Source organism: Cygnus atratus, chromosome 3 (genome assembly GCF_013377495.2).
Source record: "Cygnus atratus isolate AKBS03 ecotype Queensland, Australia chromosome 3, CAtr_DNAZoo_HiC_assembly, whole genome shotgun sequence".
Taxonomy (NCBI): Eukaryota; Metazoa; Chordata; class Aves; order Anseriformes; family Anatidae; genus Cygnus; species Cygnus atratus.
In genome coordinates, this window is record NC_066364.1 from 5,550,053 (window position 1) to 5,574,662 (window position 24,610).

Sequence of the window (24,610 nt, forward strand, 5' to 3'; positions counted from 1 at the left end):
TATGTACAAATTTCAAGGAAATTTTAAAGAAAGAAAGCAAATGGAAATTCACAGACGGTAACAAAATGAATGGACTAATTCCCAGTAGTCATGATCTCATTGCTTAAGGAATAAATAATGCTGGTCTCCTGATAGGAACTCACCACTGCTCTAACACTTTGCCTTTGAACATATGCAAAATCCTCACATACTGTCTTTATTTGAATCAGCTCCATATCATATCCAAATTCCTTGTCTAAATTTATTACTGCTGGTCTGAAATGTGGAGCTGGAAACTGTAAACAAAACATTTCCAGTTCATGAGATGCCTCTGATTTCTACAGGACGATACTTTTTCTGCTATTATAAGCGACATCATGAATTTTGTAAAACTACATGTTAAATTTACGGCTATCTTCTACCAGTGCTTTCCAAAACCCGTAAAATACTTTTGGATAAAATACGCTATCAAACTTTAAAAGTTATGTGGAATTTATTAATATATTAAAAAGACTTATCCGCCCTCACTTTTCTGATTGGGACACTGTAACACCTTTCTGTGGTTTCCACCTGGCTGCAGATCAAAAACTTTATATCAGATTAATATTAGGATACTTTTATGTCTTCTGGATAGCATTCTTCTGAACACGTATCCTAATCCTGTATCAATTTATATGTGAGGTTAATATAACCAGCTTTAGCATCTCACAAGTAAAGCTGTCAGTCATCAAACTAGACACCACTGCGTAGTCTGGGAGATACAAACAGCAAAGCAGTCCCTTTTGTACATTTTATTTCAAATTTACAGTCAAAATCACAATCTGTTTTAAAATAATACAACATTTATAGAGGTTCACTTGTAAGCTAAAGGAAAATATCGTAAGCTGGGAGATACTTCAAAAATATTTCTTTTAAGTCTATGACTAGAGATACGGATAGATGGATAAATAAAAGGGCAGACAGATTAAAAACTCTCTTAAAAGTGTGTACTTACATAATATTTAAATTGGATTCTATGCAAATGTCTTGCAATTATGTCTCATCTCAAAAATCGTCATGTACCTCTCACCCTCATAATATTTCTGCCATCATTATTTGCAGATAGCTTGGTTTTTAACCCAATTTAGGTACAGCCACTTGCATCCAGAATTGGTAATGTAGCCCTGAACAACTAAAGACCTGCGTGACAACCTGATTCCCTGAAACCACACTCCTTCCACGCTACTGAAATCCTCCCCACACTATACTGATGTTTTATTTGGTCTTGTTGCTAGCAACTCATGGAGTGTTTGTTTGTTTGTTTGTTTGTTTTTGTTTTTGTTTTTGCTTAATGGCCTTGGATGGAGGCTGGCTTGGAGGGGCACATGCACAACATGCCTTGCACACTTGCTCACCATAGTGGGTGTAGAAGAGCCCTGAAGGATCCAGTCCTGCTCCTACTGGTCCGAATGGAACGGTACAAGGTGCAAGGGACTGCTTCAAGGTGAGGTTCACCAGCAGGAGACCACCACTACACATAATGAGCCTTGGTGAAACTGAATTCCCAGGCATATTCTGCCTGGTCATTCACCCACTGTGCGTCCAGAATTATTCCAGCCATGACCTGTTAAGCAATTAGTAAAGCTAATTAAGCTGGACAGTAGGTAAGTTCAGGAAAAGCCATGGACAGGCCCTCTTGTTCACTGGTTTTAATCAATGAATAAAAGTAAGAAAACAAGCTTAATTTTAAAAACAGACATCTCAAATGTGCTAGCCGGTATCAGTATGCTTCCAAAAATAGATTCAAGAATTTGCTAATGTTAAATGAGAAATGAAGAAGGAGGAAGTCCTCAGGAGCAGCTGAGGACTTAAGCCCTCACATTGAAAAGAAAGGAAAGCACAGCAAACTCATGGTACATGTTGATAAACAATACTTGTGATAAATTTCGCTATTCTGCAAGGCACATCTCCGTAATTCTTCGTGTATCAGACCTGCTGACAAGTACTGCAAAACGCCCTCCTGAATAATCCTCTGGAGCTCCACACTAAAACAAGGTGCTAAGACAACTAAGGAAAATTTTGACTAGGAGAAACTTAAATAACTGATTGACTAAAGGACTAAATTTCAGGCAACATGGGCGATACATATTCATTTTAGTCCTCTTAGCTAATTTGTAAATATCATAATTCTGCCCTTTCCCTTACTATCAGTAAGAAAGGGTATTTACTTATTTCCAGTGGAACAGCCAATTGTCACAGTATCTGCCATTCTTGGGGATGTCACCATCCTGCCTCAGAAATTACTATTGAAAAATCATTTATTGAGAAATTATGTTAAACAACACCCCAACTTCCAACACAGTGGCAGAATATACGTGCATAAAGTCAAGAAATTCAAGAAACAGTATTTGTGCTCTATGCATAATAATTTGGTGTGCCTTACAGCAATCCATTTTCAGAAGTCTGACTTTGGTCTTACAACCTACAAATGAAATCCTGGTTCTACAGTGTCCACAGCAAAGCTTCATTTAACTTCAATTGGAACAGGTTGCCCAGGGAGGCGGTGGAGTCACCGTCTGTGGGGGTGTTCAAGGAAAGGTTGGATGTGGTGCTTAGGGACTTTTCCAACCCTAATGACTCTGTGATTCTATGAAAAGCTGTACGACCTCACCCTATGAACAGCTTCCCTAACATAGTGTTGCATCTGGTGCAGATGGTCAGCACCCTCCTGTGAAAGGAAAGCAGAAAAATGGACTTTCAAAATGGAACATTGATTCTGAAATAGCCTTTTTTCGATGTGCTCTCAGGTACAGATTAGAAACCCAAGTTAGACTCAATATATTAATTTTGCAGCAATATATCTTAAAGCCCTCCACTTTCAGAAGGAACTGCTTCCCATCAAATCAACTCAAAGGTTTTTGGGAATGAAAATGGGCTAGTGTGGATCTGGAGAAAGCTTGCCTGCTGCTAAGCAGGCTGGGTTCTGCCAAGAATTCCTGCCAGTTTTGACTCTTGAGCTAGGACTCACTTCCTACAACACTGAGATGTTGTCCTAACTGGGAGATTATGAACTACGGGATGCACCTCATACAAGACACTCAGGTTTTTTGAAAACCTGACATCAGGTTTTTGAAAGGAAAGCCACTAATTCATTAATGCACCCATTTTATTAATTACAAGAATGAGTAAAACAATTTAGTTCATCCAGTTTCCATGAAAAATCCAAATCTGGAAACTTCTATGAGGAATTTATTTAAGAAGTGTATTCATGAATGTCTACTAGTAAAGCATTAAAGTAAATTAATTAAAATTAAAATATGCTGTCCTATGTATATGCAGTTGTGCTCTCCTTGGCATGCGACTAGAGAATAGCCACAATTACTTGAAGTAACTGAGAAAGGATCAGATTTTTACGAGACTGTAATCAGAGAACAAGAAATAGCAGTACTCAAATATGTATTCTAACTTCTTTAACACAAGAAGTGTGCACATGGACATTTCACATTCAGCTAGTGGCACTTACACCACAGGATCCAATTCTGTGGTCAGACTTTTATTCTCTTTAGAAAAGTCTTTCTAATTTGAGAATTGCAAGATAGGGAGCTCCAGATAGAAATCAAATCATGAAATTTGGGGAATAAGTGAGTCACACATAGAGTTAAAAAGGAAATGCTTCCCTCTGAAAAACAGTGACCGCTGCATGTAATCTGCACAGATTTTTATAAAGACAGAGCAACTTTCTCGTTAAGAAGCCCAAAATAGCTGGTAAGAGACCTCTCTCAGCCTCTCAGGCTGCATTTGGCTGCCTGCTGCCTCTTGACCAGCTCAGGCTTGCCCACCAGAAAAAGAACAGGACTTCAATACCCAAAACTCCTACTCAGTTCTGCAACCACCTTGATGTCTGAGCACGACAGAGTGCAAGTGAAGGCTGAATTAATTACCTTTGAAAGCTTGTTTCACAGTTGCAAAGCTTGCAGAAGGTCAGGGACAAAAAAAGCAAAATCAAAGCTGCACAAGCAGACCCGAAAAATTCATTGTCTGAACTGAAAGGCTTTGAACAAAAGCACTGGTGTATTTTTTTGTTATTATTTATTTATGGGGATGTCATTCACGACACTGAACAAAATCTGTCTCCTTGTGAATATTTTATTAGTCAAATGCTAATGACTGTGTGACACTTGCTATTTATTTAACTATGCAAAATACTCTATGCTGCTGTTTGTTATTGTTTCTCAGTTTTTGTAAACACGAGAAAATTTATCTTCATAGCATTCTTGTGAGCATTATCTCCACTATATAGCTGAGAAGTAGAATCTTAAAAAGACTATTTTCCCAAAGGCAATGTTTTATTCTGCAAATGCTTCTCTTTTATTGACTTTCTCTTTTTTCTTTTTCTAATGTTAGGGATGAAAAAGAAAATGTTAAAGTTTGGGATTTAAGAAAATGATTTAGCATTTGGAAGTAAGTTCATTTGAACCGTCAGCTAATTTGGAACAATCTATTTATTTAGGCCCTTACACCATGCCTATTGATAGATATACCACAAAATTATTAGGCGTTTACATAAAGCCAAAGAAACATATGCTGTCATTAATTCAAAACAATCACCACCAGTCAAAGTCACTCCAGGAGTTCTCTTAATGAACATCCCCATTCCCTCCTCCTCCAAATCCCTCCACCCCCAACAAAAAAACACCAACAGGGGAAATCTCAAAAAATATAATTTTGAATTGTATAAAAATTTCACAGTAACTCTTAAACTAATTACTTACATTTTAGTTTGTGTAAGAAGATGAACTGAAACATTTAGATCAAGCTTTATTGATACCTCATTTTAAAATAGAAAATTTTGAATTATTAATACAAATTGTCAGATTTTTTTAGTTTGGTTAAGAATAGAGGAATATTTTGAGACTCTTTCAAGGCTGAAATTCAAAGTGAAACTTAGTGCCTTGTGAAAAACTATGTAAATATATACTGGCAGCTTTTAGTATCTACAATGTAGATGTTCTGTACTAGTGAAACAACAGTTTCTTAACAGAACCCTTCCAATAAATCATATTTTATATAATCCCAGCTAATCTGTGGCAAAACAAACAAACTAAAATGTTGTTTTATGAGTCTTCATGAGTCAATCACCTTCAACAGAAGAAACAGGACCTATATATCCTCATCTCCTGCTCTGTAATACTGCCAGTCCCCTCCATCCCTTACTGTTATCAACCCTTCACGTATTTTTAAAATGACAATAGTTTTGATGGGATTTTGTTTTTAATCCTGAGATTAGGGAGTGAGAGCAAAGAGCACCTACTGTATATGGATTCATTACCATCAGCTTTACTGATAGTTTATCCTGTTTCCTAATGAAAACAACAAAAAACCCACCGTGCCTCTATTAAAAAGCAATCAGATTTGCTATGCTGGTGACACTTTAAAGAGCACATTATGTGGGAAAACAAAATAAACATTTACCCTGGCAAATGAAAGTGAATTTGGGTTTTGACATACTTGGCAGGAAGGCAGAATTATATTCATGTCAAGTATGCAGAAAAGCTAATATAATATTTAAATATTTGCTTAACTAATATAGAATTTAAAACAACACATTAGAAGAAACATTTTTTGTGAAACATTTTAAAGTTTTTTAGTATAGGCTACTCCACAAAAGTAATATGCTCAGCTGAAATTTCAGACTTCTACAGCCTTTGTTGCACATTCCATTCACTTGTAAAGTGGTAAAGAGTCTTCGTATTCTACTGACAAGTCTTTACTTATATTTCCAAGACAAAGGCAGTTCTTATACTGATGGTTTAACTTGATAATGAATTTATGCACCTTTACAGAGAAACATACCTTGAGAATCAGAATCTTACAAATATTGATATAATGAGCTAATGTTAACACTATCTTAGCTAAACCCTCAAGCACTCTTCTGTGGTTCAGTATTTTATCCATGCAATTGTTTTAAAACTCCTTTAATTTGCAACAGGACATAATTCATTGAAGACGGACCTTTATATTGCTCAGAAAGTATCTGAATGTTGTATGTCAATGACTGCTGAAATCCTCAACCAATTCTCAGCTCTAATTCGTAAATTGTGCTGAATGAACAGAGCACCACAGACCTCCACTTTTACACATTCTGATAAGCATGTTAGATAGAGCGATGCTGGGTGTTGTTTTAGCTCCAAGAGAATTTAGGTAAATTGTCTAAATATGTGGCTATTGGACTTTCCTTTAGAGGTGTAAATCTAAATTTATACTAGCTGTATATATCCACCAAATCAAATTTGCCAGTGTATCGCAATTATAAATGATGATGAAATTTGATGTACAATTTTATGAATTGCTAAGAGTATTTTAAAAGATTTCTTTTAAGAAAAGACTTAGCTTATCTTTTTAATTTGGAGAGAGATGAATAATTAGAAATATTTTGAAACATTCTAAATCGCTTACATAAGAAAACATAATAATTAAAACCAACATCACTCTTTATTGTAACTCTATGTTTTAGAAATATGTCATTTTAAAGTCTTTTCAAAATAATTCATTCAAATATATCTGATTTGCAAATTCAGTTATGCACTATTAAACCAACTGCTAAGATCTTCAGTTCTCCTAAATCAGCACAGCTCCTCTGAGTCCCATCATAAGACAGAAACTACTGTTTATTTCACATCAGTAATTTAAAAGGGATAGTAAGAGTGTTCACACCATAAGACATAAACAAAGAGGTCTAGTTTGGGGAATTTGACTTTCAATGTTCTTCATTTGCAGTGCAAATTGCTGTGCTGCATTAGTAACAACTACGCACATAGTACCCATTCAGCCAGCCAGCCTGTTACAGAAACAAATACAAGAGACTCTTCCCTGCACATATTCTTAAAATTGGTTGCAATCAAAACTATACTTTCCAAGAACTTTAGCACAGTCCAATTCTACATGCCAAATTTTCAGACATTTACAAAGGAAGAAAATACAAAACATTTTTAAATACAGAAAAAAAAATTATTATTTGTATTTTACTTTTATTCTACGGTTAGTCAAATTATTTTAAAAGTTAGAAAGGTCTGAAATCAAGAGCTTAGCAACAGATAGCCCAGAATCCTACTACCAGGATAATCTCCTGAAAAGAAAGACATGGCTCAAATTCCCGTTCAAAATCAGGTATAAAGATTTTGACTATAGGCCATAGTCCAAGTTCATATTCTTATTTCTGGGCATTTACAGTTATGTAAATTTAAACTTAAAATGAAAATAACTTAATTTTGTCCATGTTGAAACCGTTTCATCTCCTTTTATGTCAATTTTGTTATAGGTTTAGACTGACTGAAATGGAAGGGTTAAGGTTTTTCTTTTGTGGAGGGTAAATCAAAGATCTACTGGGACAAAATAAATAAATAAATAAATAAATAAGTAAAATCGCATAGCCCTAGTCACAGAATAATGGAAAAACACCTTAATTTCAAAATATTTTAGCTAACAACAAAATCTAACAGGGATGTAAAGAAAAATACCTTTAATAAAGAGATTTTGAAGTGTAGGAAGGTTAAAGTCTCTTCAGTGTTAAACGTGCTTGAAGCAGAGCACCGTTAACTACCACAGTTTGGCAGCGATTACTCAACTGTGCTTATAGAAGTTGCTGTATCTTCTCATGCCATCATATACACTATGGGAGAAAATTTACTCTTTACTAGTGGCTGCTCAGCTTCCTTAGGATTTCTGAGTTTTTCTGACATTTTCAAGTTACATCTCGTATTCATCAAATGTCTGATCAGCATTTTTGTCTCTTTCTTTAAAATATAACACAGGGTAACAAGGTTAGCAATCATCTCACGTACATATTTCTTCAAATACTGGAACTAGAATTTAGATCTCCAGCCCCGAGGTACATGAAGAGTTAACTCCCATTTTAAGAAGGGTGTGATTAGTAGCTGGAGATCTGCTTGAGTTCAGTACATCTGAAGATGCTATTACAATTTTCAGATATAAAATAATTAGCTGATGATATGAGCTGACAGCTAATACATCTAAAGTAAACACAAAAAAATTATTTCCAAGCGGATGTAGAGTATGTGTTCCGTTTCTAAGCTGTTTGATATGGTGTTTGTAAGGAGCTAGGATTCGATACCAGATGCCGTATGTTCTACAAGCTTTTTCTGCAGATGTCTGCAGCCTGAGAAAATCAACAGTGCTTTGAATAACACTCCTAGTAAAAGCATCTTCTTGTCAGAGTCACTGTATGATATAGGATATGAATCCCACACAAGTGGATGAACTGATTTTAAATAATACCATCTGACAATGGTAGAAAAAATTCCTAGTAGGTCTGACAAAGTCGTGGAAATGGCTGTTAGCCTTGGGAAATAAAATCCAGCCCCCTGACAAAGACTACCCATCTTCCTTTCGCTTGATCAAATGGAAAACCAAATTTAGTGATTGCTTCCTTAGTTCCATAGGCAAAGTTTCAACAGCACTTAACACCGCCACCAAGAAGTCCCTGTCTTTGCCCCTTCTGCATGCCACTCAAAAGAAGAGTCTGGAAAAAAATGCTTAAGAATTACTGGAGAATAAAATCTATGCATCTTAATGTGTTTTTGATGTTATCAATTCATGCTGTTTTCTTGCCGTTGCTTTTAATGAAGTTTCTTTTAGAACACTGAAAGAAAATCAACTGAAGTCTCAAGTACAGTATATGTGAGACAGATGCCAAGGAACTACTAAAAGCCTGCCGCTACCTGTATACGAAAGCAAAAAGAGCTACAGCTTAAGCCATAAATCCACAGGTTCAAACGACAACACTTTTTCACTCAAAAATAAAACCTGTGGCTCCATACCTGATAAAAATTCACATAAATCCATTTCTCAAATTTACTCTCTATGCAAAATCAGGATTTTTTCTAGCAATAATATTGTGGTCCTGTCTTCCCTGAAAATATAGGTCTGGTTTTGGATGCACTTTGCCAATCTAAAGGGGTGACATGGCCTAATTCTTTCCACTTTAAAGTTAACTAACTGTAAACCCCAGGCTATTAAAAGGGTCAAATGCTAATCTGAAGAGTATTAAAAGATTAAACTCCGCATGTTCAACTCCATGAGGAATTTATATAAGGTAGCTACCTGAAAAAGAGAACTGTTCCCGTTTTTCTGAGTACCCAAATTAAAATAACCTCTTCTGATTCAATTTGTGAAAGTGTTTAACTGTCTAGGTATCTTCAATTTCAATCAAAGATGGTAGAGCAAAATGAAAGAAAGGAAAGGAAATACAGTTTTAAGCTTGGGGGGCAAAAGATACAAGCGACTCATACTAACAGCATTATGCTCTCTTCCGCAGAGTTAATAAACTATGCCAGGTTATTACCTCTGCTGCGCTGCTGGGAATGTTGTGGGTCTGTTTTTAGTGGATTGGGCAAGTATGCGTCTCACATTTTGCAACATGTAGAGCTTAATTACATTACTCTACCATTTCAACAGACACTTAAAATGCTTAAATCTTACTGCTTCTGATTCCATAGCCGCTACACATGTGTGAAGCTATCACTGAATGCAATTTTGCACAGCAGCCAGATCATATTCTTACGGAAGAATACAGCAAGCAACATTATAGATAAAATAAACCACAAGACTGAGACAAAATGAAAGACAGAAAACCCTGTTCCTTGTATACATAAAAAGTCTATTCCAGGAAATACCAGCAGTTACAGATTACAGAAAGTGCAGAAGCTGGAAAGTCCAATTATATGCTACCTAGATTTTTAAACAGTTTTTAGAAATTTGAGATGGTTTATCATTTCTATGTTTTATAAAAGCTCTTATATTTCTACCTCACCTGCCATTTTAATATCTTAAATGGGAAACTTCAGAATAGAATCATAGAATGGCAGAATAATTTACACTGGAAAAATCTTGGGACCTTTCCAGAGATCTCTAGTTCAACTCTCTGCTCAAAACAGGTCCAGTTAGATCAAGTGGCTCAGAACCAGTCACATTTGGGATATCTCTTAGTTGGAGATATTCTGCAAGTCTCCAAGTTCCTTATTTCTCTGACCACGGAAGTGGTAGAATTGCCATGCCTTGAAGTATTTAAGAGATGTGTGGACCTGATGTTTAGGGACATGGTTTAGTGGTGGACTTGGTAGTGTCTGGTCAATGGTTGGCCCAGATGATCTTAAAAGTCTTTTCTAATCTAAATGAATCTATGATTCGGTCTTTTACCTCGTCTTATCACCAGCAATAAAATTTCCCTTTAGCCTTCTCATCTTCAGGCTGAACAAGTCCAAGTCTCAGCCTTTTGTCATATGTCAGGTGCTCCAGCACCCAAAACTTCTTTGTGACCTTTAGCCAGACTTGCGTTGGTTTGTCACAGTCCTTCTTGTACTTAGGAGCACAACACTTGACGCAGATTCTGGATGCACATCTCCATTTAGCCCAGGCTCCAACAGTAGCTAGCCATGGAGGTTTAGGAAATAGTATAACTAGAAGTTATAATAATTCTTATAATAATTCTTATAATAATTCTTTCCCTGAATAGTCACACAAGCAGCTGGTGATCTCTGGCTCAAGCACTTCTTTAACCAAATGCAGTGCCTTTGTATTCAATAGCCTTCAATAGTTGTTTTTTTTCCCTGATTCACTTGTGCAATTCAATAGTTCTGAGCTCATTTGAGCTACATTTAGCTGGAATGCAGCCTGAAAATGCCTTTCAATGCTCCTCTATCTTGTCTGTATGCTACAGCCTGTGGATGTAGAGGCTGTTACAATACATAGCGTGACCATTCTTGTAGCACAGGGTAAATGCCAATGTAAAAGACAGAGATCCTTAGTAATTCTGAAGAAGGTATTGGCAAGACTGGCCCATGAGCATGATTAAAAGTAGGTTCCAGTTCCTGGCTGGAGTCTGATACTGGGAAAGGCATCGTCATTCCCTTAGCAAAGATACAGAATGAGGACAGGACAAAAAGTGCTTTTCTCTACTGTATCTGTAATGTCCAGAAATAGCAGATAAATTAAATCACAGTTGGCCTACCTTAGGTCTAGAGGCATACCTCAGCCTCCTGTGGATGAGTCAGGAAAACAACCTTTCTGTGACATTGGCTTGTGAGTGTTCTCACCTAGCTGTTAAATCCAGGATGGCTCTTGGAGCTCTCCCTCTTCTGTAGCAGTTGAAATAGAAGAACTCCATTAAAATCCCATACTATTCCTCTACTGTCTTCAGTTGTGGAAAGAGCTTATTCCTTTCCACAGAAGGCTTTTTGCAATATGAATCCTTAAAGGGAAGGAGACAGAACCTGGGAGCACACAATGCAGCTTGGCCAAAGAACTGCCCTGACACTGACCAGCGGTCCAAAACTGAGGCCCACAACTGAAGAGAATCCTACGTAGGGCCACCAAAATGACCAAGGGCCTGGAGCCCCCATGCTGTGAGGAGAGGCTGCGAGAGCTGGGGCTGCTCAGCCTGGACCAGAGGAGGCTCCGAAGGAGCTCCCCGATGGCCGTCAGTACCCACAGGGAGGTGCGGAGAGGCCGGAGCCGGGCTCTGCTCAGCGGTGCCCAGGGCCAGGCCCAGAAGCCCCGGGCCCAGCCTGGAGCCCCGGCGGCTCCCCCTGCCCCTCAGGCAGCACTGCTGGGCTGGGCGGGTGCCGGAGCCCTGGCACGGGCTGCCCCGAGAGGGGCCGGGGGCTGCTCCTTGGAGAGCTCCCCGAGCCCAGGGACGTGGGGCTGGGCACCCTGTTGGGGTAGAGGGGGACAGGGGCACCCAGGGGTCCCCTTCAACCTCAACCATTCTTTGATTCTATGTACCTCAGAAATACTAATCATTATCAGCACGGATTTGTTTAATTGCTTTAAATCATGACAGCAATTTCAATGCCCTGCTGCCAATGGCACCTTTGTCAGACTTCAACATCAGTCCTTGTTCCCAATTCTCCGAAGTTTACATAAACAGTAACTGTGTTGTAAGTACCAATATATGGTGACTAGTATATCTAAGCAACAAACCCGTTAAACACAAGATCACAAATAAACATAGTATTAAAATACACTTGGAGAATGTTTCTTTAGTCTTACATTTGGCTCCTAATCAAATGCTCTGTGGAAATACTGTTTAAATGTATGTGTGTCTACATTTAATTATAGATATAAATAATATATATATAAGGTTTCTTTCCAAAACTTAAGTTAAAACACAGTCATTTGGGTGTCAAAAATACAAAATACAACAGCCCAGAACCTTCCTCTTCCTAAGAAAAAGCAAACAGTGGCAAAAAAATACTCAAAGAACTAAAAGACAGAAAAGCAAAGAACACCTTGTCCTCCCAGCAAAACCGCCTACATTTGCAGTATGAGCAATGCTCACTAAAATGCTCTAAAACCAACAAAATTTTACCAGGACCCAGACAAATAGCACACTTCATGTAACCATAGCAATAAACCCCAATGTCAGAAAACCCTAATAATCCCAGTAATTTGTAGCAGTGTAAGAAGTCTGTTGGTATTATTGGCTATAGCAAGAAACCTTTCCCATTTGATAGCTTTTCCCAACTCTGGCGAGAATGACATCATATTTGCAGACACATAGATAATAATGAAAAATGGTTTCTGTTTATTTTCTGTTTACTTTTAACCAATTCAGCCATTATCCAAGAGAAATAGTGTTTTCCCAGTATCCCAAACATTCCCAAGCAGTGTGTAATCATAGAAACCATTAATAGCAGCAGGCTTATTTTTACACTGGATAATGGTCACAAACACTTTGATGCCCAGACAGCTAATTTACATTCGAGACACAACTAGTTTTAGTATCTTTGCACTCATCTGAGAACACTGAACTGATATGGAGCAATTAATTTCCTCTAAATTTGGATTCCTTACTTTGGTAGGATCTGTTTTGCCATATTGAAAAATATGAGAATAAAAGGATTTTTCTTGATTGATGTTCCATCTGTGCTCTTTTTAGTCTTTCCATCTATCTATACCAAAAGGAGACAGTAGACAGGGAACTGATGCTGACCTTACAGACTACTAGAGATCTCTGTCACACTCTTTTTTTTCGTATCACCAAGATCAGGCTGCATACACAGAACTGTTTCCTACAGAAGAAACCACCCTGAAGGCAACAGAACTTTTCCTAACATCTGATGAAATTCATGTAAATGTGACTTAAATGTTTTTGAACAAAAACAAATAAATCTAAAGCATTTTTCTCTCTTAACTAAGAAATGAACCTCCCCATGGATTGTTTCTCTCTCATTTCTGAGTAGAAAAACAGGCCTAAATACCTAAAATGTTTTAGACAAGTACAGCAAGTGAAATTCAGCCCAACTTGTGGTAGCGAAGCACAGAGCTGTCAAAGCAGGTTAAAGAAGGAGAATCCTGGCTTTTTCTTACAATGTCTCAGGAATGTCCCTGTCTTTGGGCAGGAACTCTCCCGCTCCTGAGTACATCACAAACTCCTTTTCAAATTCAAGACAATCTCCTCTTTTTTTGGCCTGTACACACAGGTGAGAATGATGCTGCTTTACTGCTTCACACTTAAGGCTGCAAATATTTAATCCATACAAAAGATATCATAAGACATAAGGCTTTTAATGGCATGGTTTCTCTTTCTGTGTCCCATCACTGGGATCCCTTAGCTCATTTTTGACAATGTTGGGTAAGGAACAAAGAAACTTATTCCTTATCTGTCTTACAGACAGATCTGTAAACAACACAAAAATGCATCAGAGTTTAAACCCGTATTCTCACGTGCACCTGAGCAGCCATACATAATTCATTGGCATACTTCATACCAGTCTCCCAAAACTCAAGCCTTCTCCACTTCTAATACTTCTTGTCCTTCAGCCTCCACTCCCTAAATCTGGCCAGGGTAGAAACAGAATGGTCACTCAGAAATTCCCTGCAAGATAAATACGTCCCAAGGAGCCTCAAGAGCTATGTAGCTCACTGTAGTGAACATACAAATATCTGATCAGCTGAATAGCTCTCCAGACTCCACTATCTGCACCGACTGGGTCTCCAGGAACTGTAGTGGAAAATGAGAAACTTAGCTTATATGCAAATATCCAAAAAAATTTAAACATTTTAATTTGCAGCTGAATCCTATCCTACTCTTTTAGAGATTGTAGCTGTTAAAATCTAACTAGGCTGAGTACTTATAAATTGTGATTCTAAAAAATTAATAAATTATTAGATTTAAGCACTGTAGCATGAGATGAAAGTCACCCCCTCAACCAAATGCCAAGATTCTGTCCCAAAAGATAGCTTATATCAAGAATAATCTGAAAACAGTATGAAAGTTAAAAATAATCCTTTCTGGAGAAACAGAAAAATAAGTTTATCATTAAAAAAATTATATATCAAGAAAGATGTGCTCTGAGAAACAATGCCCTCATGCTTCGTAACATAAAACTTCTTAGTTTGTCTTCTCGCATGCAGTTTCTATTAAGTATGTGTTGTATGTACTACAGCACTAAGCTTTCCATATGGGCTTTAAATCAAATTCCAGTTTGTTATTGATACACCCTGCATGAACAGATACTCCCTAAAGAGTAATGACCCCACACAGCACTTACACTGGCATAATTTTTGTCAGTGAAATGAGCACAGTAGTAGTAGAAAAGGCCTCAAAGCTCTTTCTAAATCACTTCCTGCTTATTTTCTTTGTACATCTTTTCTAAATTAGTACAATGAATCTGAGTAGTTCAACACCATCTTTTGGATCCTCCCTGAACATAAGCACTCACAGGCTTTCGTTTGTTTGCTTTTTGATTATACCACTACATAGGTTTTGTTTTCTCAACTAAAAAAGGTCCATACCCTAGCTCCAAGGGTAGCAATGGAGCATCCTGTGTCCTATACCTGCTCTCCAAACCCTCCAAAGAAAGTGGCCATACCAAAACCATGCCATGGCAATATCTGGCCCAGGCTAACTCCTAAACTGTGCCCAGGAATTCTTTGGGAGAGTGCTACTCAGCCTAGGTCAAAGTGTGACCACTTGAAACTTACTATAGATGATCATATTCCAGTAGGAAGCAATCTTCTTGGTCACTGTCTAATTTACTACTACAGATGTAAATAAATGCCAACTCTACTTTGTGCCCATGACTGAAACAGGGTTGACTTCCAGAGTATTATTCCTTGCATCGCAAGGTGCATTTAGGTGTATTTCACTGACTTGTACAGGTACAAATTTATCATATCTGAACACAGATTAAATTCTAACGGAGCAATTGAACTTCATGTGAATGAAGGATACATTCCAAACACGTATCTACACTTTATTGCAACCTATTGTATTTTACACATAGCCCACTTTATTTCTGTGAACTTTGTACAAATTCCCATTAACAGAAACACACTACCGAACAGTATTGGCAAAATCACATCCACAATGAACTTCCAAGAACAGTAATCTGTAGCTGTAGTTTTTAAATATCTAACATATAATTCATAGGTCAACATGCATTAAAGAACCAAAAGCTTCTGCCAATCTCTTTTGGTAGGGATGTAGCTTAGTTTTACCTTTTGCTGTCATCTAGCTTGCTTTCAAGGTATTATAATCTTCTAGTGAAGTTATTTTCCCTGCACTGTTTATTCAAACTTGCAATGTACTATGAAAGCATTATGGTAGCTACTGCAACTGAATTATTGCCATATAACATCTGAGTGTTGGAAATATATCCCTAAACTAGCAGTCAGAGTGACAGATGAATGGTGTTTCTTTTAGTCCTAGGGGAACAAAACTGAAACAGAGCATTCACAGTGTGATGCTCTAAGCATTCCTTTGTATGGCAGTTCAGATTTCTGATGGGAAATTTTTTTCCTAGTGGGGGAGGTATTGGCACCATAAAACAGATGATAAAAAATGGACATTTACAGACTGAGATAGAAGTCAGCTTTGCCATTAAGTTGACTGAAGTTTTAAAATACCTCTGCTTGATTTTAATAATAGGGCATAGTAAATTTGATAAAGGCTCTCATACAAAAATTGAGCAGAACTGGAGTTATCATTGAAAAAATCACAGCCAAAGCTGCGGCTTGTTTTAGTACGGACAGGTCACCTGAGAGATTCAGAGTAGCAACATAAGAACACAAAAACCCAAACCTGCATCTCTACCCAAACTGCACAAAAAGGAAAAATGCAACAATCTTAAATGAACATACACCTTCTCATCACTCTGATTCAGCCATACCCCACAGGAATCCCAATTCTCTTGAATTGATTTTTATGACAGAGAAAAGCAAAATTGCAATCCACTTGGAATGTTTTATTTTTTGTAGATTCGGCCATAGAAGGCAAAAGAATGGAAATTAAATCCCTGAGCACTACCAACCCTGGATATTCCGAAGTGAAGCAGAAAGGAGACACTAACCTGTACAATTAAAAAGGGATGCTAGGTAGGCCACCTTTATGTGCATTATTCTCAAGAGATGGTCACCTGTTATGAAGACAGCTTCTATGATCTCCTTCATATACTCAGTTCAACTACATCTATGGACCAGAATATTTTATTTCATCTACAACTTTTCTTACTTGGAGGAGCAGCATATCACTGATGTTCTACTGCTGTCTTAGGAGGGCAAACTACTTGCTGTTATGAAGTGAGATATTACAGCTTTTATTTTTGTTTGGTTTTGCCAGTACAGTTGGCTGATTTATTACTATTCATTGCTGTTATTGAAGTTTTTCTAATGAGTCATCTGATCACAATATATTGACAACATAATCATGCATTATGGCAAAGAATGTGGATTTTATTCTTAACTTCTGCCTTGTATTTTAAGACTAATTGTCTTTCCTTTGTATATTGCTATCATTACTGTTTCCGAAACAGTCCCTTCGCTTCAAATTAAAGCCACAGGATGCATCAGTAAGTGCAAAAGTGCATCAGTAATCCTAGAAGAATGTCCTTTCCTTGTAATATGACAGTGGGTGTTTTTCAGTCAAAACTGTAGAATTTTACATTCTCCTTTTTAATGTTTGAAAGTGGCTTGGAGCTTTGCTTACTCCTCTATGGTACAAAAAGGAAATAGACCTCACAAAACTGCAAGCACTCCCATGAAGTTTTAGGTCTAATTTTATAAAATGTTTTAAAAGAAATAAGTATAAACAATATTTGCTTTTTGTATCATAACTGAAACCATACTGCTAAACAATCATATCCTGTTTAGCCCATAATGACATCAGAAATATATGTTTATCATCTGCTCTGGACAACTTAGCATGATTTTGGCCCAAGGCAAAGTGGAACTGAAATCATTTGCAGTTGTCCAAACCAAGATAACCACACATTTCTGAGGTAATTGATACCTAAAAGGAACATTGCCTTTAGATCACAGCTCATGATTTAAGTATACTAATTCCTTAAAGAACGTTGTTAGAATTTTTAAAGTGTCTATTGGATTTCCTCCAAAACTTAGCATGGATTAAACATAATCTACTGCACAAAGAAAGTAAGATACACTAGATTAGCCCATCCACTAACAACTCTTCCTTTAGGACTGGATCACATTTCCCACTATATTTGATTCCTTTCTACCCACCTCAAAGTGACAACAAAATCCAAAACAAAACAAAGCCAAAAATATATTAAACTTTTGGAGTAGCATGTCTCAAGCAATGTTTCATGTTTTGTCGCTGAAAAACTAATAAGAAAGAAAATCCACAGTACCGACTTCATACATGTATATAATTTATGGATCTATTCTAAAATAAGTAGATCTTGATTTTTTTTAAACATGGAAACAGATCAAGATTTCACAAAATGTAATAAAGTAAAATAATAGAGAGAAGAATTGCTTTTAAATATAGATATCCTACAGTTCATGAATTATAGTCAAGTGAAGAAAAACAAGATGTGTAATCAGATGAAAGAGAAGTATTTGATTACAGCAATGCATTCTTTGACAGACAAACAGAAAGTAAGAAAGTGAGATATATCCTTGTCTGGGACAAGGAACTTCATATTTCTAATCACTTGTATAGTTTTTTAAACTTAAAAAAAAAAAAAAGTTATACTGGAATGAGAAAAGAGAATGTAAAGAATAGCAGAAGGTTAAGCACATAAACTCATTCAAAACAGTGCTGTTATGTATTTTTGTGCATATGAGCTCAAAGGATGTGCCTGCATTTATGCAAAACATAACATTTTGCACAAATAAATATGTATGAAAGCAAAGCAAAGAAAAGAAAGAACCAGTTTCCAAAACACAGTGGTTGGGAACAACTGCTCTACAACACCGATTCTCAGCTGCAGACAAATGAGACTTGTTCCTAACCAAATGCTAAGAGAGAATGGATTCTTGATTAGATTTTGGGTAACCGTAATGGGGAGAAGGAAAGGAAAACATGATTGGGTAAGTCCCAGAAAGAGCAGGATAAAAATCAGGTTATTTCTTACTCAGGATTTTCCATGAATCCTTAAAGTGAAATGTGGCCTAAATAGGCAAATATTAAATAGACAAATATTACGGAATGCATCAGCCACCTCATCACAGAAAAGTACCCGACTTCTAGTGCTGAAAGGGCATAAAAAGCACTCTAAAAACAGAAAGTTTCCAGCAGCCATGCATCCTACACCTCTGACTAAAAACTATGGAAACTGGCTCAAGCACTAGTGTGTAATTGTAAGCAGACATTCTGCACCATTTTGCCCTCGACAACAAGTTGCGCATACAAGACATGAGCAGGAACTGGGCAAGAACAGGGGCTGTGAACCGTTTTCCATATTCACTATGGATAGGGCCAGCCTGTTCTAGGTGGAAAGAAAATTGAACCATAGGAGCCCAAGCTAGCCAACGTCACCTGCCTTCAGGGCCAGAGAACTGACCCTGGCCCACTTATTAATTAGTCCAGATACACACTTTGGATTTTTTTTAATACTTCAGAGTAAGCGACATTCTAGAAGATGCTCCATAAATAGGGATCATAAGGTCCATGTAGCAACTTCCTGTGACATGGTGCCTTGTGATAGTATAGCTAAATCTCAGTGAAACCAAGCAAAACTGGTATCAAAACCATTATCGCAGACTTCCATGCTAACACAGCTATATTGCTTCTTGATCCCAGCTAGCTTTTTAAGAGTGATACGGTACTGCATTCTGTAATGTAGACATAATTTTTCATATGTAGTACGTAGATCAGAAAATAGGACTTGAAAGTGAGAGGGAGAGAAGAGCATTTACTGAAGTGTGTTTGCACGGAATATTGTTCTTTTTTTCTGAAAACTGTATTATATGACAAGAATCTTCAACTTCTATCTAGGCGTAATTTTCTAATGAGAGGAAGAATGAAAAATAGAAGAAATTGTGAAAAATACATGTGAAATGTTTTTAAATAGAATCTGCTTTCTGCAGAAAGGAAATACAAATACATGGCAGACAGAAAGATCCATAACTACCCTTTCATAATCTTCCTTCTCAGCATGTGTGCTTAGATATCAGGAAACATTTGAAGGAATAGGAAAAATATGGAAATAGGATTCCTTTAGACCATCTGGGCAAAAAGAAAAAACATAACAATGATACAATATGCAGCACAAAAAAGGCATCAGACCAGCATGATGTATGAACTATTTCACAGTTTTCTCTGCTGGAGATGGATATCAGTAAAACAAAAGAATTACCTCCATCCGCTCTTGCTTAACATCATCAATCTCATCATCTTCAAACATGGCTAAGAGCTCTCCAGTCTGGTCAATGGAGTTGAGAAAGTCTTGAGCAAGCTTCTGCCGTTTGTTGGTGCTGTTGCTGTTGAATTTGTCTGAACAAAGATAAACAAAGAACAACAAACCTAAATTATTTGGCTACTGCAAACATCTACCAATGTCCCTAGAAGGGACATTTTTTAGAATTAGATGCACTATACAGAAGAGGCCTGTTCTTACTGTCCTCCCAAAAAACATTATGCTACCTGACCAAGGTGATGCTCCTGCTGTGCTCCAGGAGCACTGTAGTAAAAAGTCCCCTTCAGTGTTTCCTAGTACAACCTAATGCTTTTGGTGATCTAGAAAAACCTAGTCTACTGTTCATGTATTGTTATTTTGCACTGAAGAACCCGCAGTGCTGCAGAAGAAACCACTACTCTTTGTTTGCATAAAAACTCACTTGTACAATATAACATATGGAGGAAACACAATTTCTCATAAGCACACAGAACACCAGAATACACAAATTACCCACAACCTAAAGCAAATCATAACACAGGCATTAAGATACATCTCCACAGGTGATGGACCATTGCTCAACAGTAAAGCCTGGGCAAGGTGATTGATCTCTGTTGTTCTAAACAAGGTGACAGCTATAAAGACACTAGATTCACAAGACAAAATTGATGGCTTCAGTTACCAAAGCCTGACAGAAACTGCAATCTTTAATTCCCAGATGAAATGTGTTTAGGAAGGTTTTCATGAGCATCTAAATGCCTTAGGAAAATTGTTTATTTTTTTTAACTGGTGACACGAACTTTACCAGCACAAATAAAGTTGTCAGGTAGGAAGCTATACTGCCAGATTGCTTGCATGAAACATGAAACATGTTTTGTGAAAATAAAATGCCACAGGCAAATTAAATCTCAAATGAGTTGACAAAAACTTATCTACACATTGACCAAGTTAAAGTAAGAAGTACAATGTTTGCCTAACATCAGTGTGGATGCTCAGAGGAACTAAACACAAGGAATTCATTGTAAGGAGAAAAAAAATGAAAAGGCTCTGAGAAAGGAAATAAGTTAAATACAAAAGGGTTGTATGGACATTGCTGGATACTGTAATAAAAATATGGCTAGATTTAGATTTACTGTGTTAAGTTTTAATTTTGAATGCTTCTATTAATATAAATCAATAGAACTTCACTTCAGTGGCATAAATTTATACCAGCAAATGCAACGATACCAATTAATACTTTTCTTAATTCAAAGAGCTTTGCCTTTAAATGCATTGGTTATCAAAAACTGTAACTTCATCACGGAATGGGAAACAAAAGTGTTTCCCAGTCTTTAAATGACATATTTGAAGTATAAAATGTTCAACAATACCAAAATCAAGGCAGGTCCTTTTGTATTAAATGACTTCAGGTTGTGGTATATTTTGTAAAACATGACAAAAGCTTCTGATAATTATTTAACAAATGTCCATTCAGTTGCAGCTCCCCCTTGCACACGGTAGCTGACACATTTAAATTGCACATGCTGAAATCAATTAGCCCTTTAATCAGCACCAGTTTCTTAACTTCAACAGAGTTATAACATTAAGCAGTGTTACTTATCATTTGGATAGTAGATGAAAAAACTGAACTTTGAAGCAAATGGAAAAGCTAAATTACTATGAAATCATTAATTTTTGCTTGTATAAATATTAGACATTAATACTTTGCATTGAGCTGTTCTGGGCATTTATAAAGTATCAGCCCACTCCCAAATTAAGTAGTTTTTCTACCTTCAATGATGTCATCTTCTTCTATGCCTTTGACAATTTTAGATTTGTAGTCTCGAAAAAACATGTACTTCAGTAGCCTTCTAAGCTTTTTCTATGAGAAAAAAAAGATATTAGTTCGTATTATATAGAATTATTTTTTATTTAGATTAACCTTATAACACAAATACGCAAATATGATACTCAGTAAATATATATTTTTATAATGTTCAAAAGTCCTAATTCTGCAGAAAATCCACATATAGCAAGTACAACAAGGTACTTATTTGAGCTCCTTGGTACCTTCTTTGCCAACTGTGAGAAAGCAATGAGTTTCACTTTCAGAAAGCTGACATTAAGGCTTCATTAGGGCACTCCAAAATCTTTGCTTTGTTTGGAAATTCAAACCTACAAATGCATACTTCCATGAAATTTGATGTCCATATTACCCACTATTTCCAATATACCCTTACTTATCATGTCAGATAAAGTAATGGCAATTGGTTTTCATGTTTTAGGGTTGTATTTATTTTGATATGTTTTTGGTTATTTAGTTTCACCTATCAAACAAGGAAAGAAAAACACAAGTGGGGTAGAAAGGGGCGGGGGGAGGGGTGGGACAAGAAAAGGAGACAGAGGAAGAAGGAATAATGTTGATAAAAATAGCTAGTAAGTTTTTTGAATAATTCTGAAATTTGAAGAAAGAAAATGACTTTAATGTTCTTATAGAAAATGATTACTTTTAAATTATTCTACATATTTCACACAGAAAGTATGCCATCCCTACATTTGGAGATTTTAGTGAGATACAGGAAGAATATTTAGAAGAAAAAGCAAGACAGGGTTTACTGACAACATAGACGAAGAAAATGTAATGATTGCACTGTTAGACATGACACCTGCATCTGCACTCTGCATAAATAGGAGGAAATTAGAATAATTGTTTTTTATAGACATAAAAGGAATATAAAAGATAAGGATCAATCTTTATACTGTTATTAAGAAATTGTTTTGAGCTCTAATGTATATTACCCACTCCAAATGCTAGTGGAAAAATCTACTTGTAATTGAAATTACTGGAAAAAAATGAGAATTAATTAACTTATTATGCAATTATTGTACTATGTAGAATAAAATACAGTTGCAGTGCAGCTGTACTTTTTAATGAAGCTATTCATGAGCATGGACTCTTTTCATGTAGGTTAAACAAACACTTTAAAACAAGATAAGGAGCTTACTATGTAAAATAAGAAAATTCTGCCTTATTACTATACCTTATCTTTGCGCATTAGGAAGAGGAGATCTTCAGCAGAGATGACTCGAGCTCCTCTCAGCTGAGAAACTTCGGCTGCTTGCTGTAACTAAAATAAACGAATAAATTAGGATGGCCGTTTCTGTGTTAAAAAAAAAAAAAAACAATCACTAGGTTTTTAAAATAAGTTCAGATAATATTTTTGCATGGTAGTACGTAGCAAAATAAAGCTATGCACTTAAATACAAGCTGGGACTCTCAAAGGTGTCACTCACTCTGCTCTTGTTAGTGGGAAAGGGAATAACAATTTTACGAAAAGACTGAAAGACTTTTGACAAATCTCAAGCAAAAGCTTTTTTGTTTATATTTAAAATGATCACTTTTGAAAAGCACTGCATTATTTTTTTTTTTCTTCCTTGAACCACATTAGCCCAGAAAATGAACATATAATTCTCTCAGGCAATGTAAAAATGCCAAATTCTTGCCATAGCACCTTATCTGCAACTGTGGAAGGATGGCTGATCCCTCTCACAATTTTTTAGAATAACAAATACTAATTTTAAACAGCTTACCTAAGTATTTTTGGAAAGAAACTCTATCTCACTTGACTTATCATTAGTACAAACCATACCCACATGAAGATGTTTTTAGGCATACTCTTATTTCATTTGAGAGAAAGAAAAAGAATTGATAGGAACCACTGACTCTATTAAAATAATTGAAAAAACACCTATTGAGCAGATCCAGCCATTCAGATATGAAAAAGGTAAATTTCAAATGGGATTGAACAATGAATACCCCCAAATTTTATGAATGGCAGCAAAATGAGTGTGAAGCAAAGACCCGTCCTCACCTCTATTGAGACGGTCAGAATGGCCATGACTCTGAAGGTCCCAACTGCTCAAATGTGCTATAAAGGGCAAAAATCTCATTGGAAGGGACTGAGCACATCAGCCTTGGACCCAGCTTTCAGTAGGTGCAGGGCTGGTGACTTAGAGGAAGGTGGGCTCGCTTACACACAAACACATCACATCAGAGCAACCCAAGACTAGATACCAAACTTGCACAAGCTGATGCTTATCAAAGTGCTGGGCTAAGGTCAAACCCAAATTGGGAGAGAAGTCAATGGGATTTGCTCCTTCCCTAGCCTTTGGTGCCAGCTCAAGACGGTGCCGTAGAGAAGGTGGGATAGAAAGGATGCCTCACACCATGGAATTCGCCTTTTCCTCTAGGTTTAAAAACATTGTGGAAAAAGGTTGGATTTGGTCATTTCTTTGCTCTTGTCCTTGTTAACCACCTGATGGATGGATTGACTGTGAGCCTGGTACAAAAGCGACATCTTAAATTCTTGATATTAAAACTCATACACACCTGTAACATGATCAGTAAACAGAAAATTCATTTATTTTCAAGTATCTCTATAGTCTTCTTTCAGAAATGCATGAATGCACCTGAAAATAATTTAAAGAAATCCTACCCCTTGTACTCACACTAGCAATGGTTTCACTCAGTATCACTGGCTGAATAAGTATATTATTAATCTGAGCTCCCATGCTGCTATGACTTGAAATAGGCCTATTCAGAAGTTAAAAAGATCAACAAAAACAGTAGCTGTTTCTAATATCCAAAGGAGGAGAGGGGGGGAAAGATTTTCTTTTTGGCAAGTGTTCAGTGGGCAAAAGATTCAGTCCATAAATCATAATACTGGACTACATTAATTTTTTTCCACACTAATCATATGCATACAAAATGTGAACTGTATCTAGTACGCACAACACAAAACATACTGCAGGAAGAGTTTCAGATTTTCCCCTTGAAACACTGTTGGCCCTTGCAGTCACAAAGACCAGAGAGATTTCAGGAATTCAGAAGTCACAGTAATATAATCTTACTCGAAACTCACTTGAAAAATGTAAGAATGTGAAAAATGATAGTTCTATTTTTTGGCATAAGCAAAACTGTTTCTTATTCTGATTAGTTTGAGGGCACACAG

At 36.7% G+C, this 24,610-nt stretch overlaps 1 protein-coding gene across 3 annotated transcripts in view; it reads right to left on the minus strand.

The window, feature by feature from the left end:
- The window catches only part of SUPT3H (SPT3 homolog, SAGA and STAGA complex component), a 279,344-nt gene that overhangs the window by 70,929 nt on the left and 183,805 nt on the right, over nt 1-24,610 (minus strand). For all 3 annotated transcript variants that reach the window (XM_050710007.1, XM_050710009.1, XM_050710008.1), the window contains 3 exons: nt 22,640-22,726; nt 21,390-21,480; nt 19,581-19,717 (listed from right to left, as the gene is read on the minus strand). In XM_050710007.1, coding sequence (XP_050565964.1) covers nt 19,581-19,717; nt 21,390-21,480; nt 22,640-22,726 — 315 coding nt within the window. The remainder of the gene's footprint in view (nt 1-19,580; nt 19,718-21,389; nt 21,481-22,639; nt 22,727-24,610) is intronic.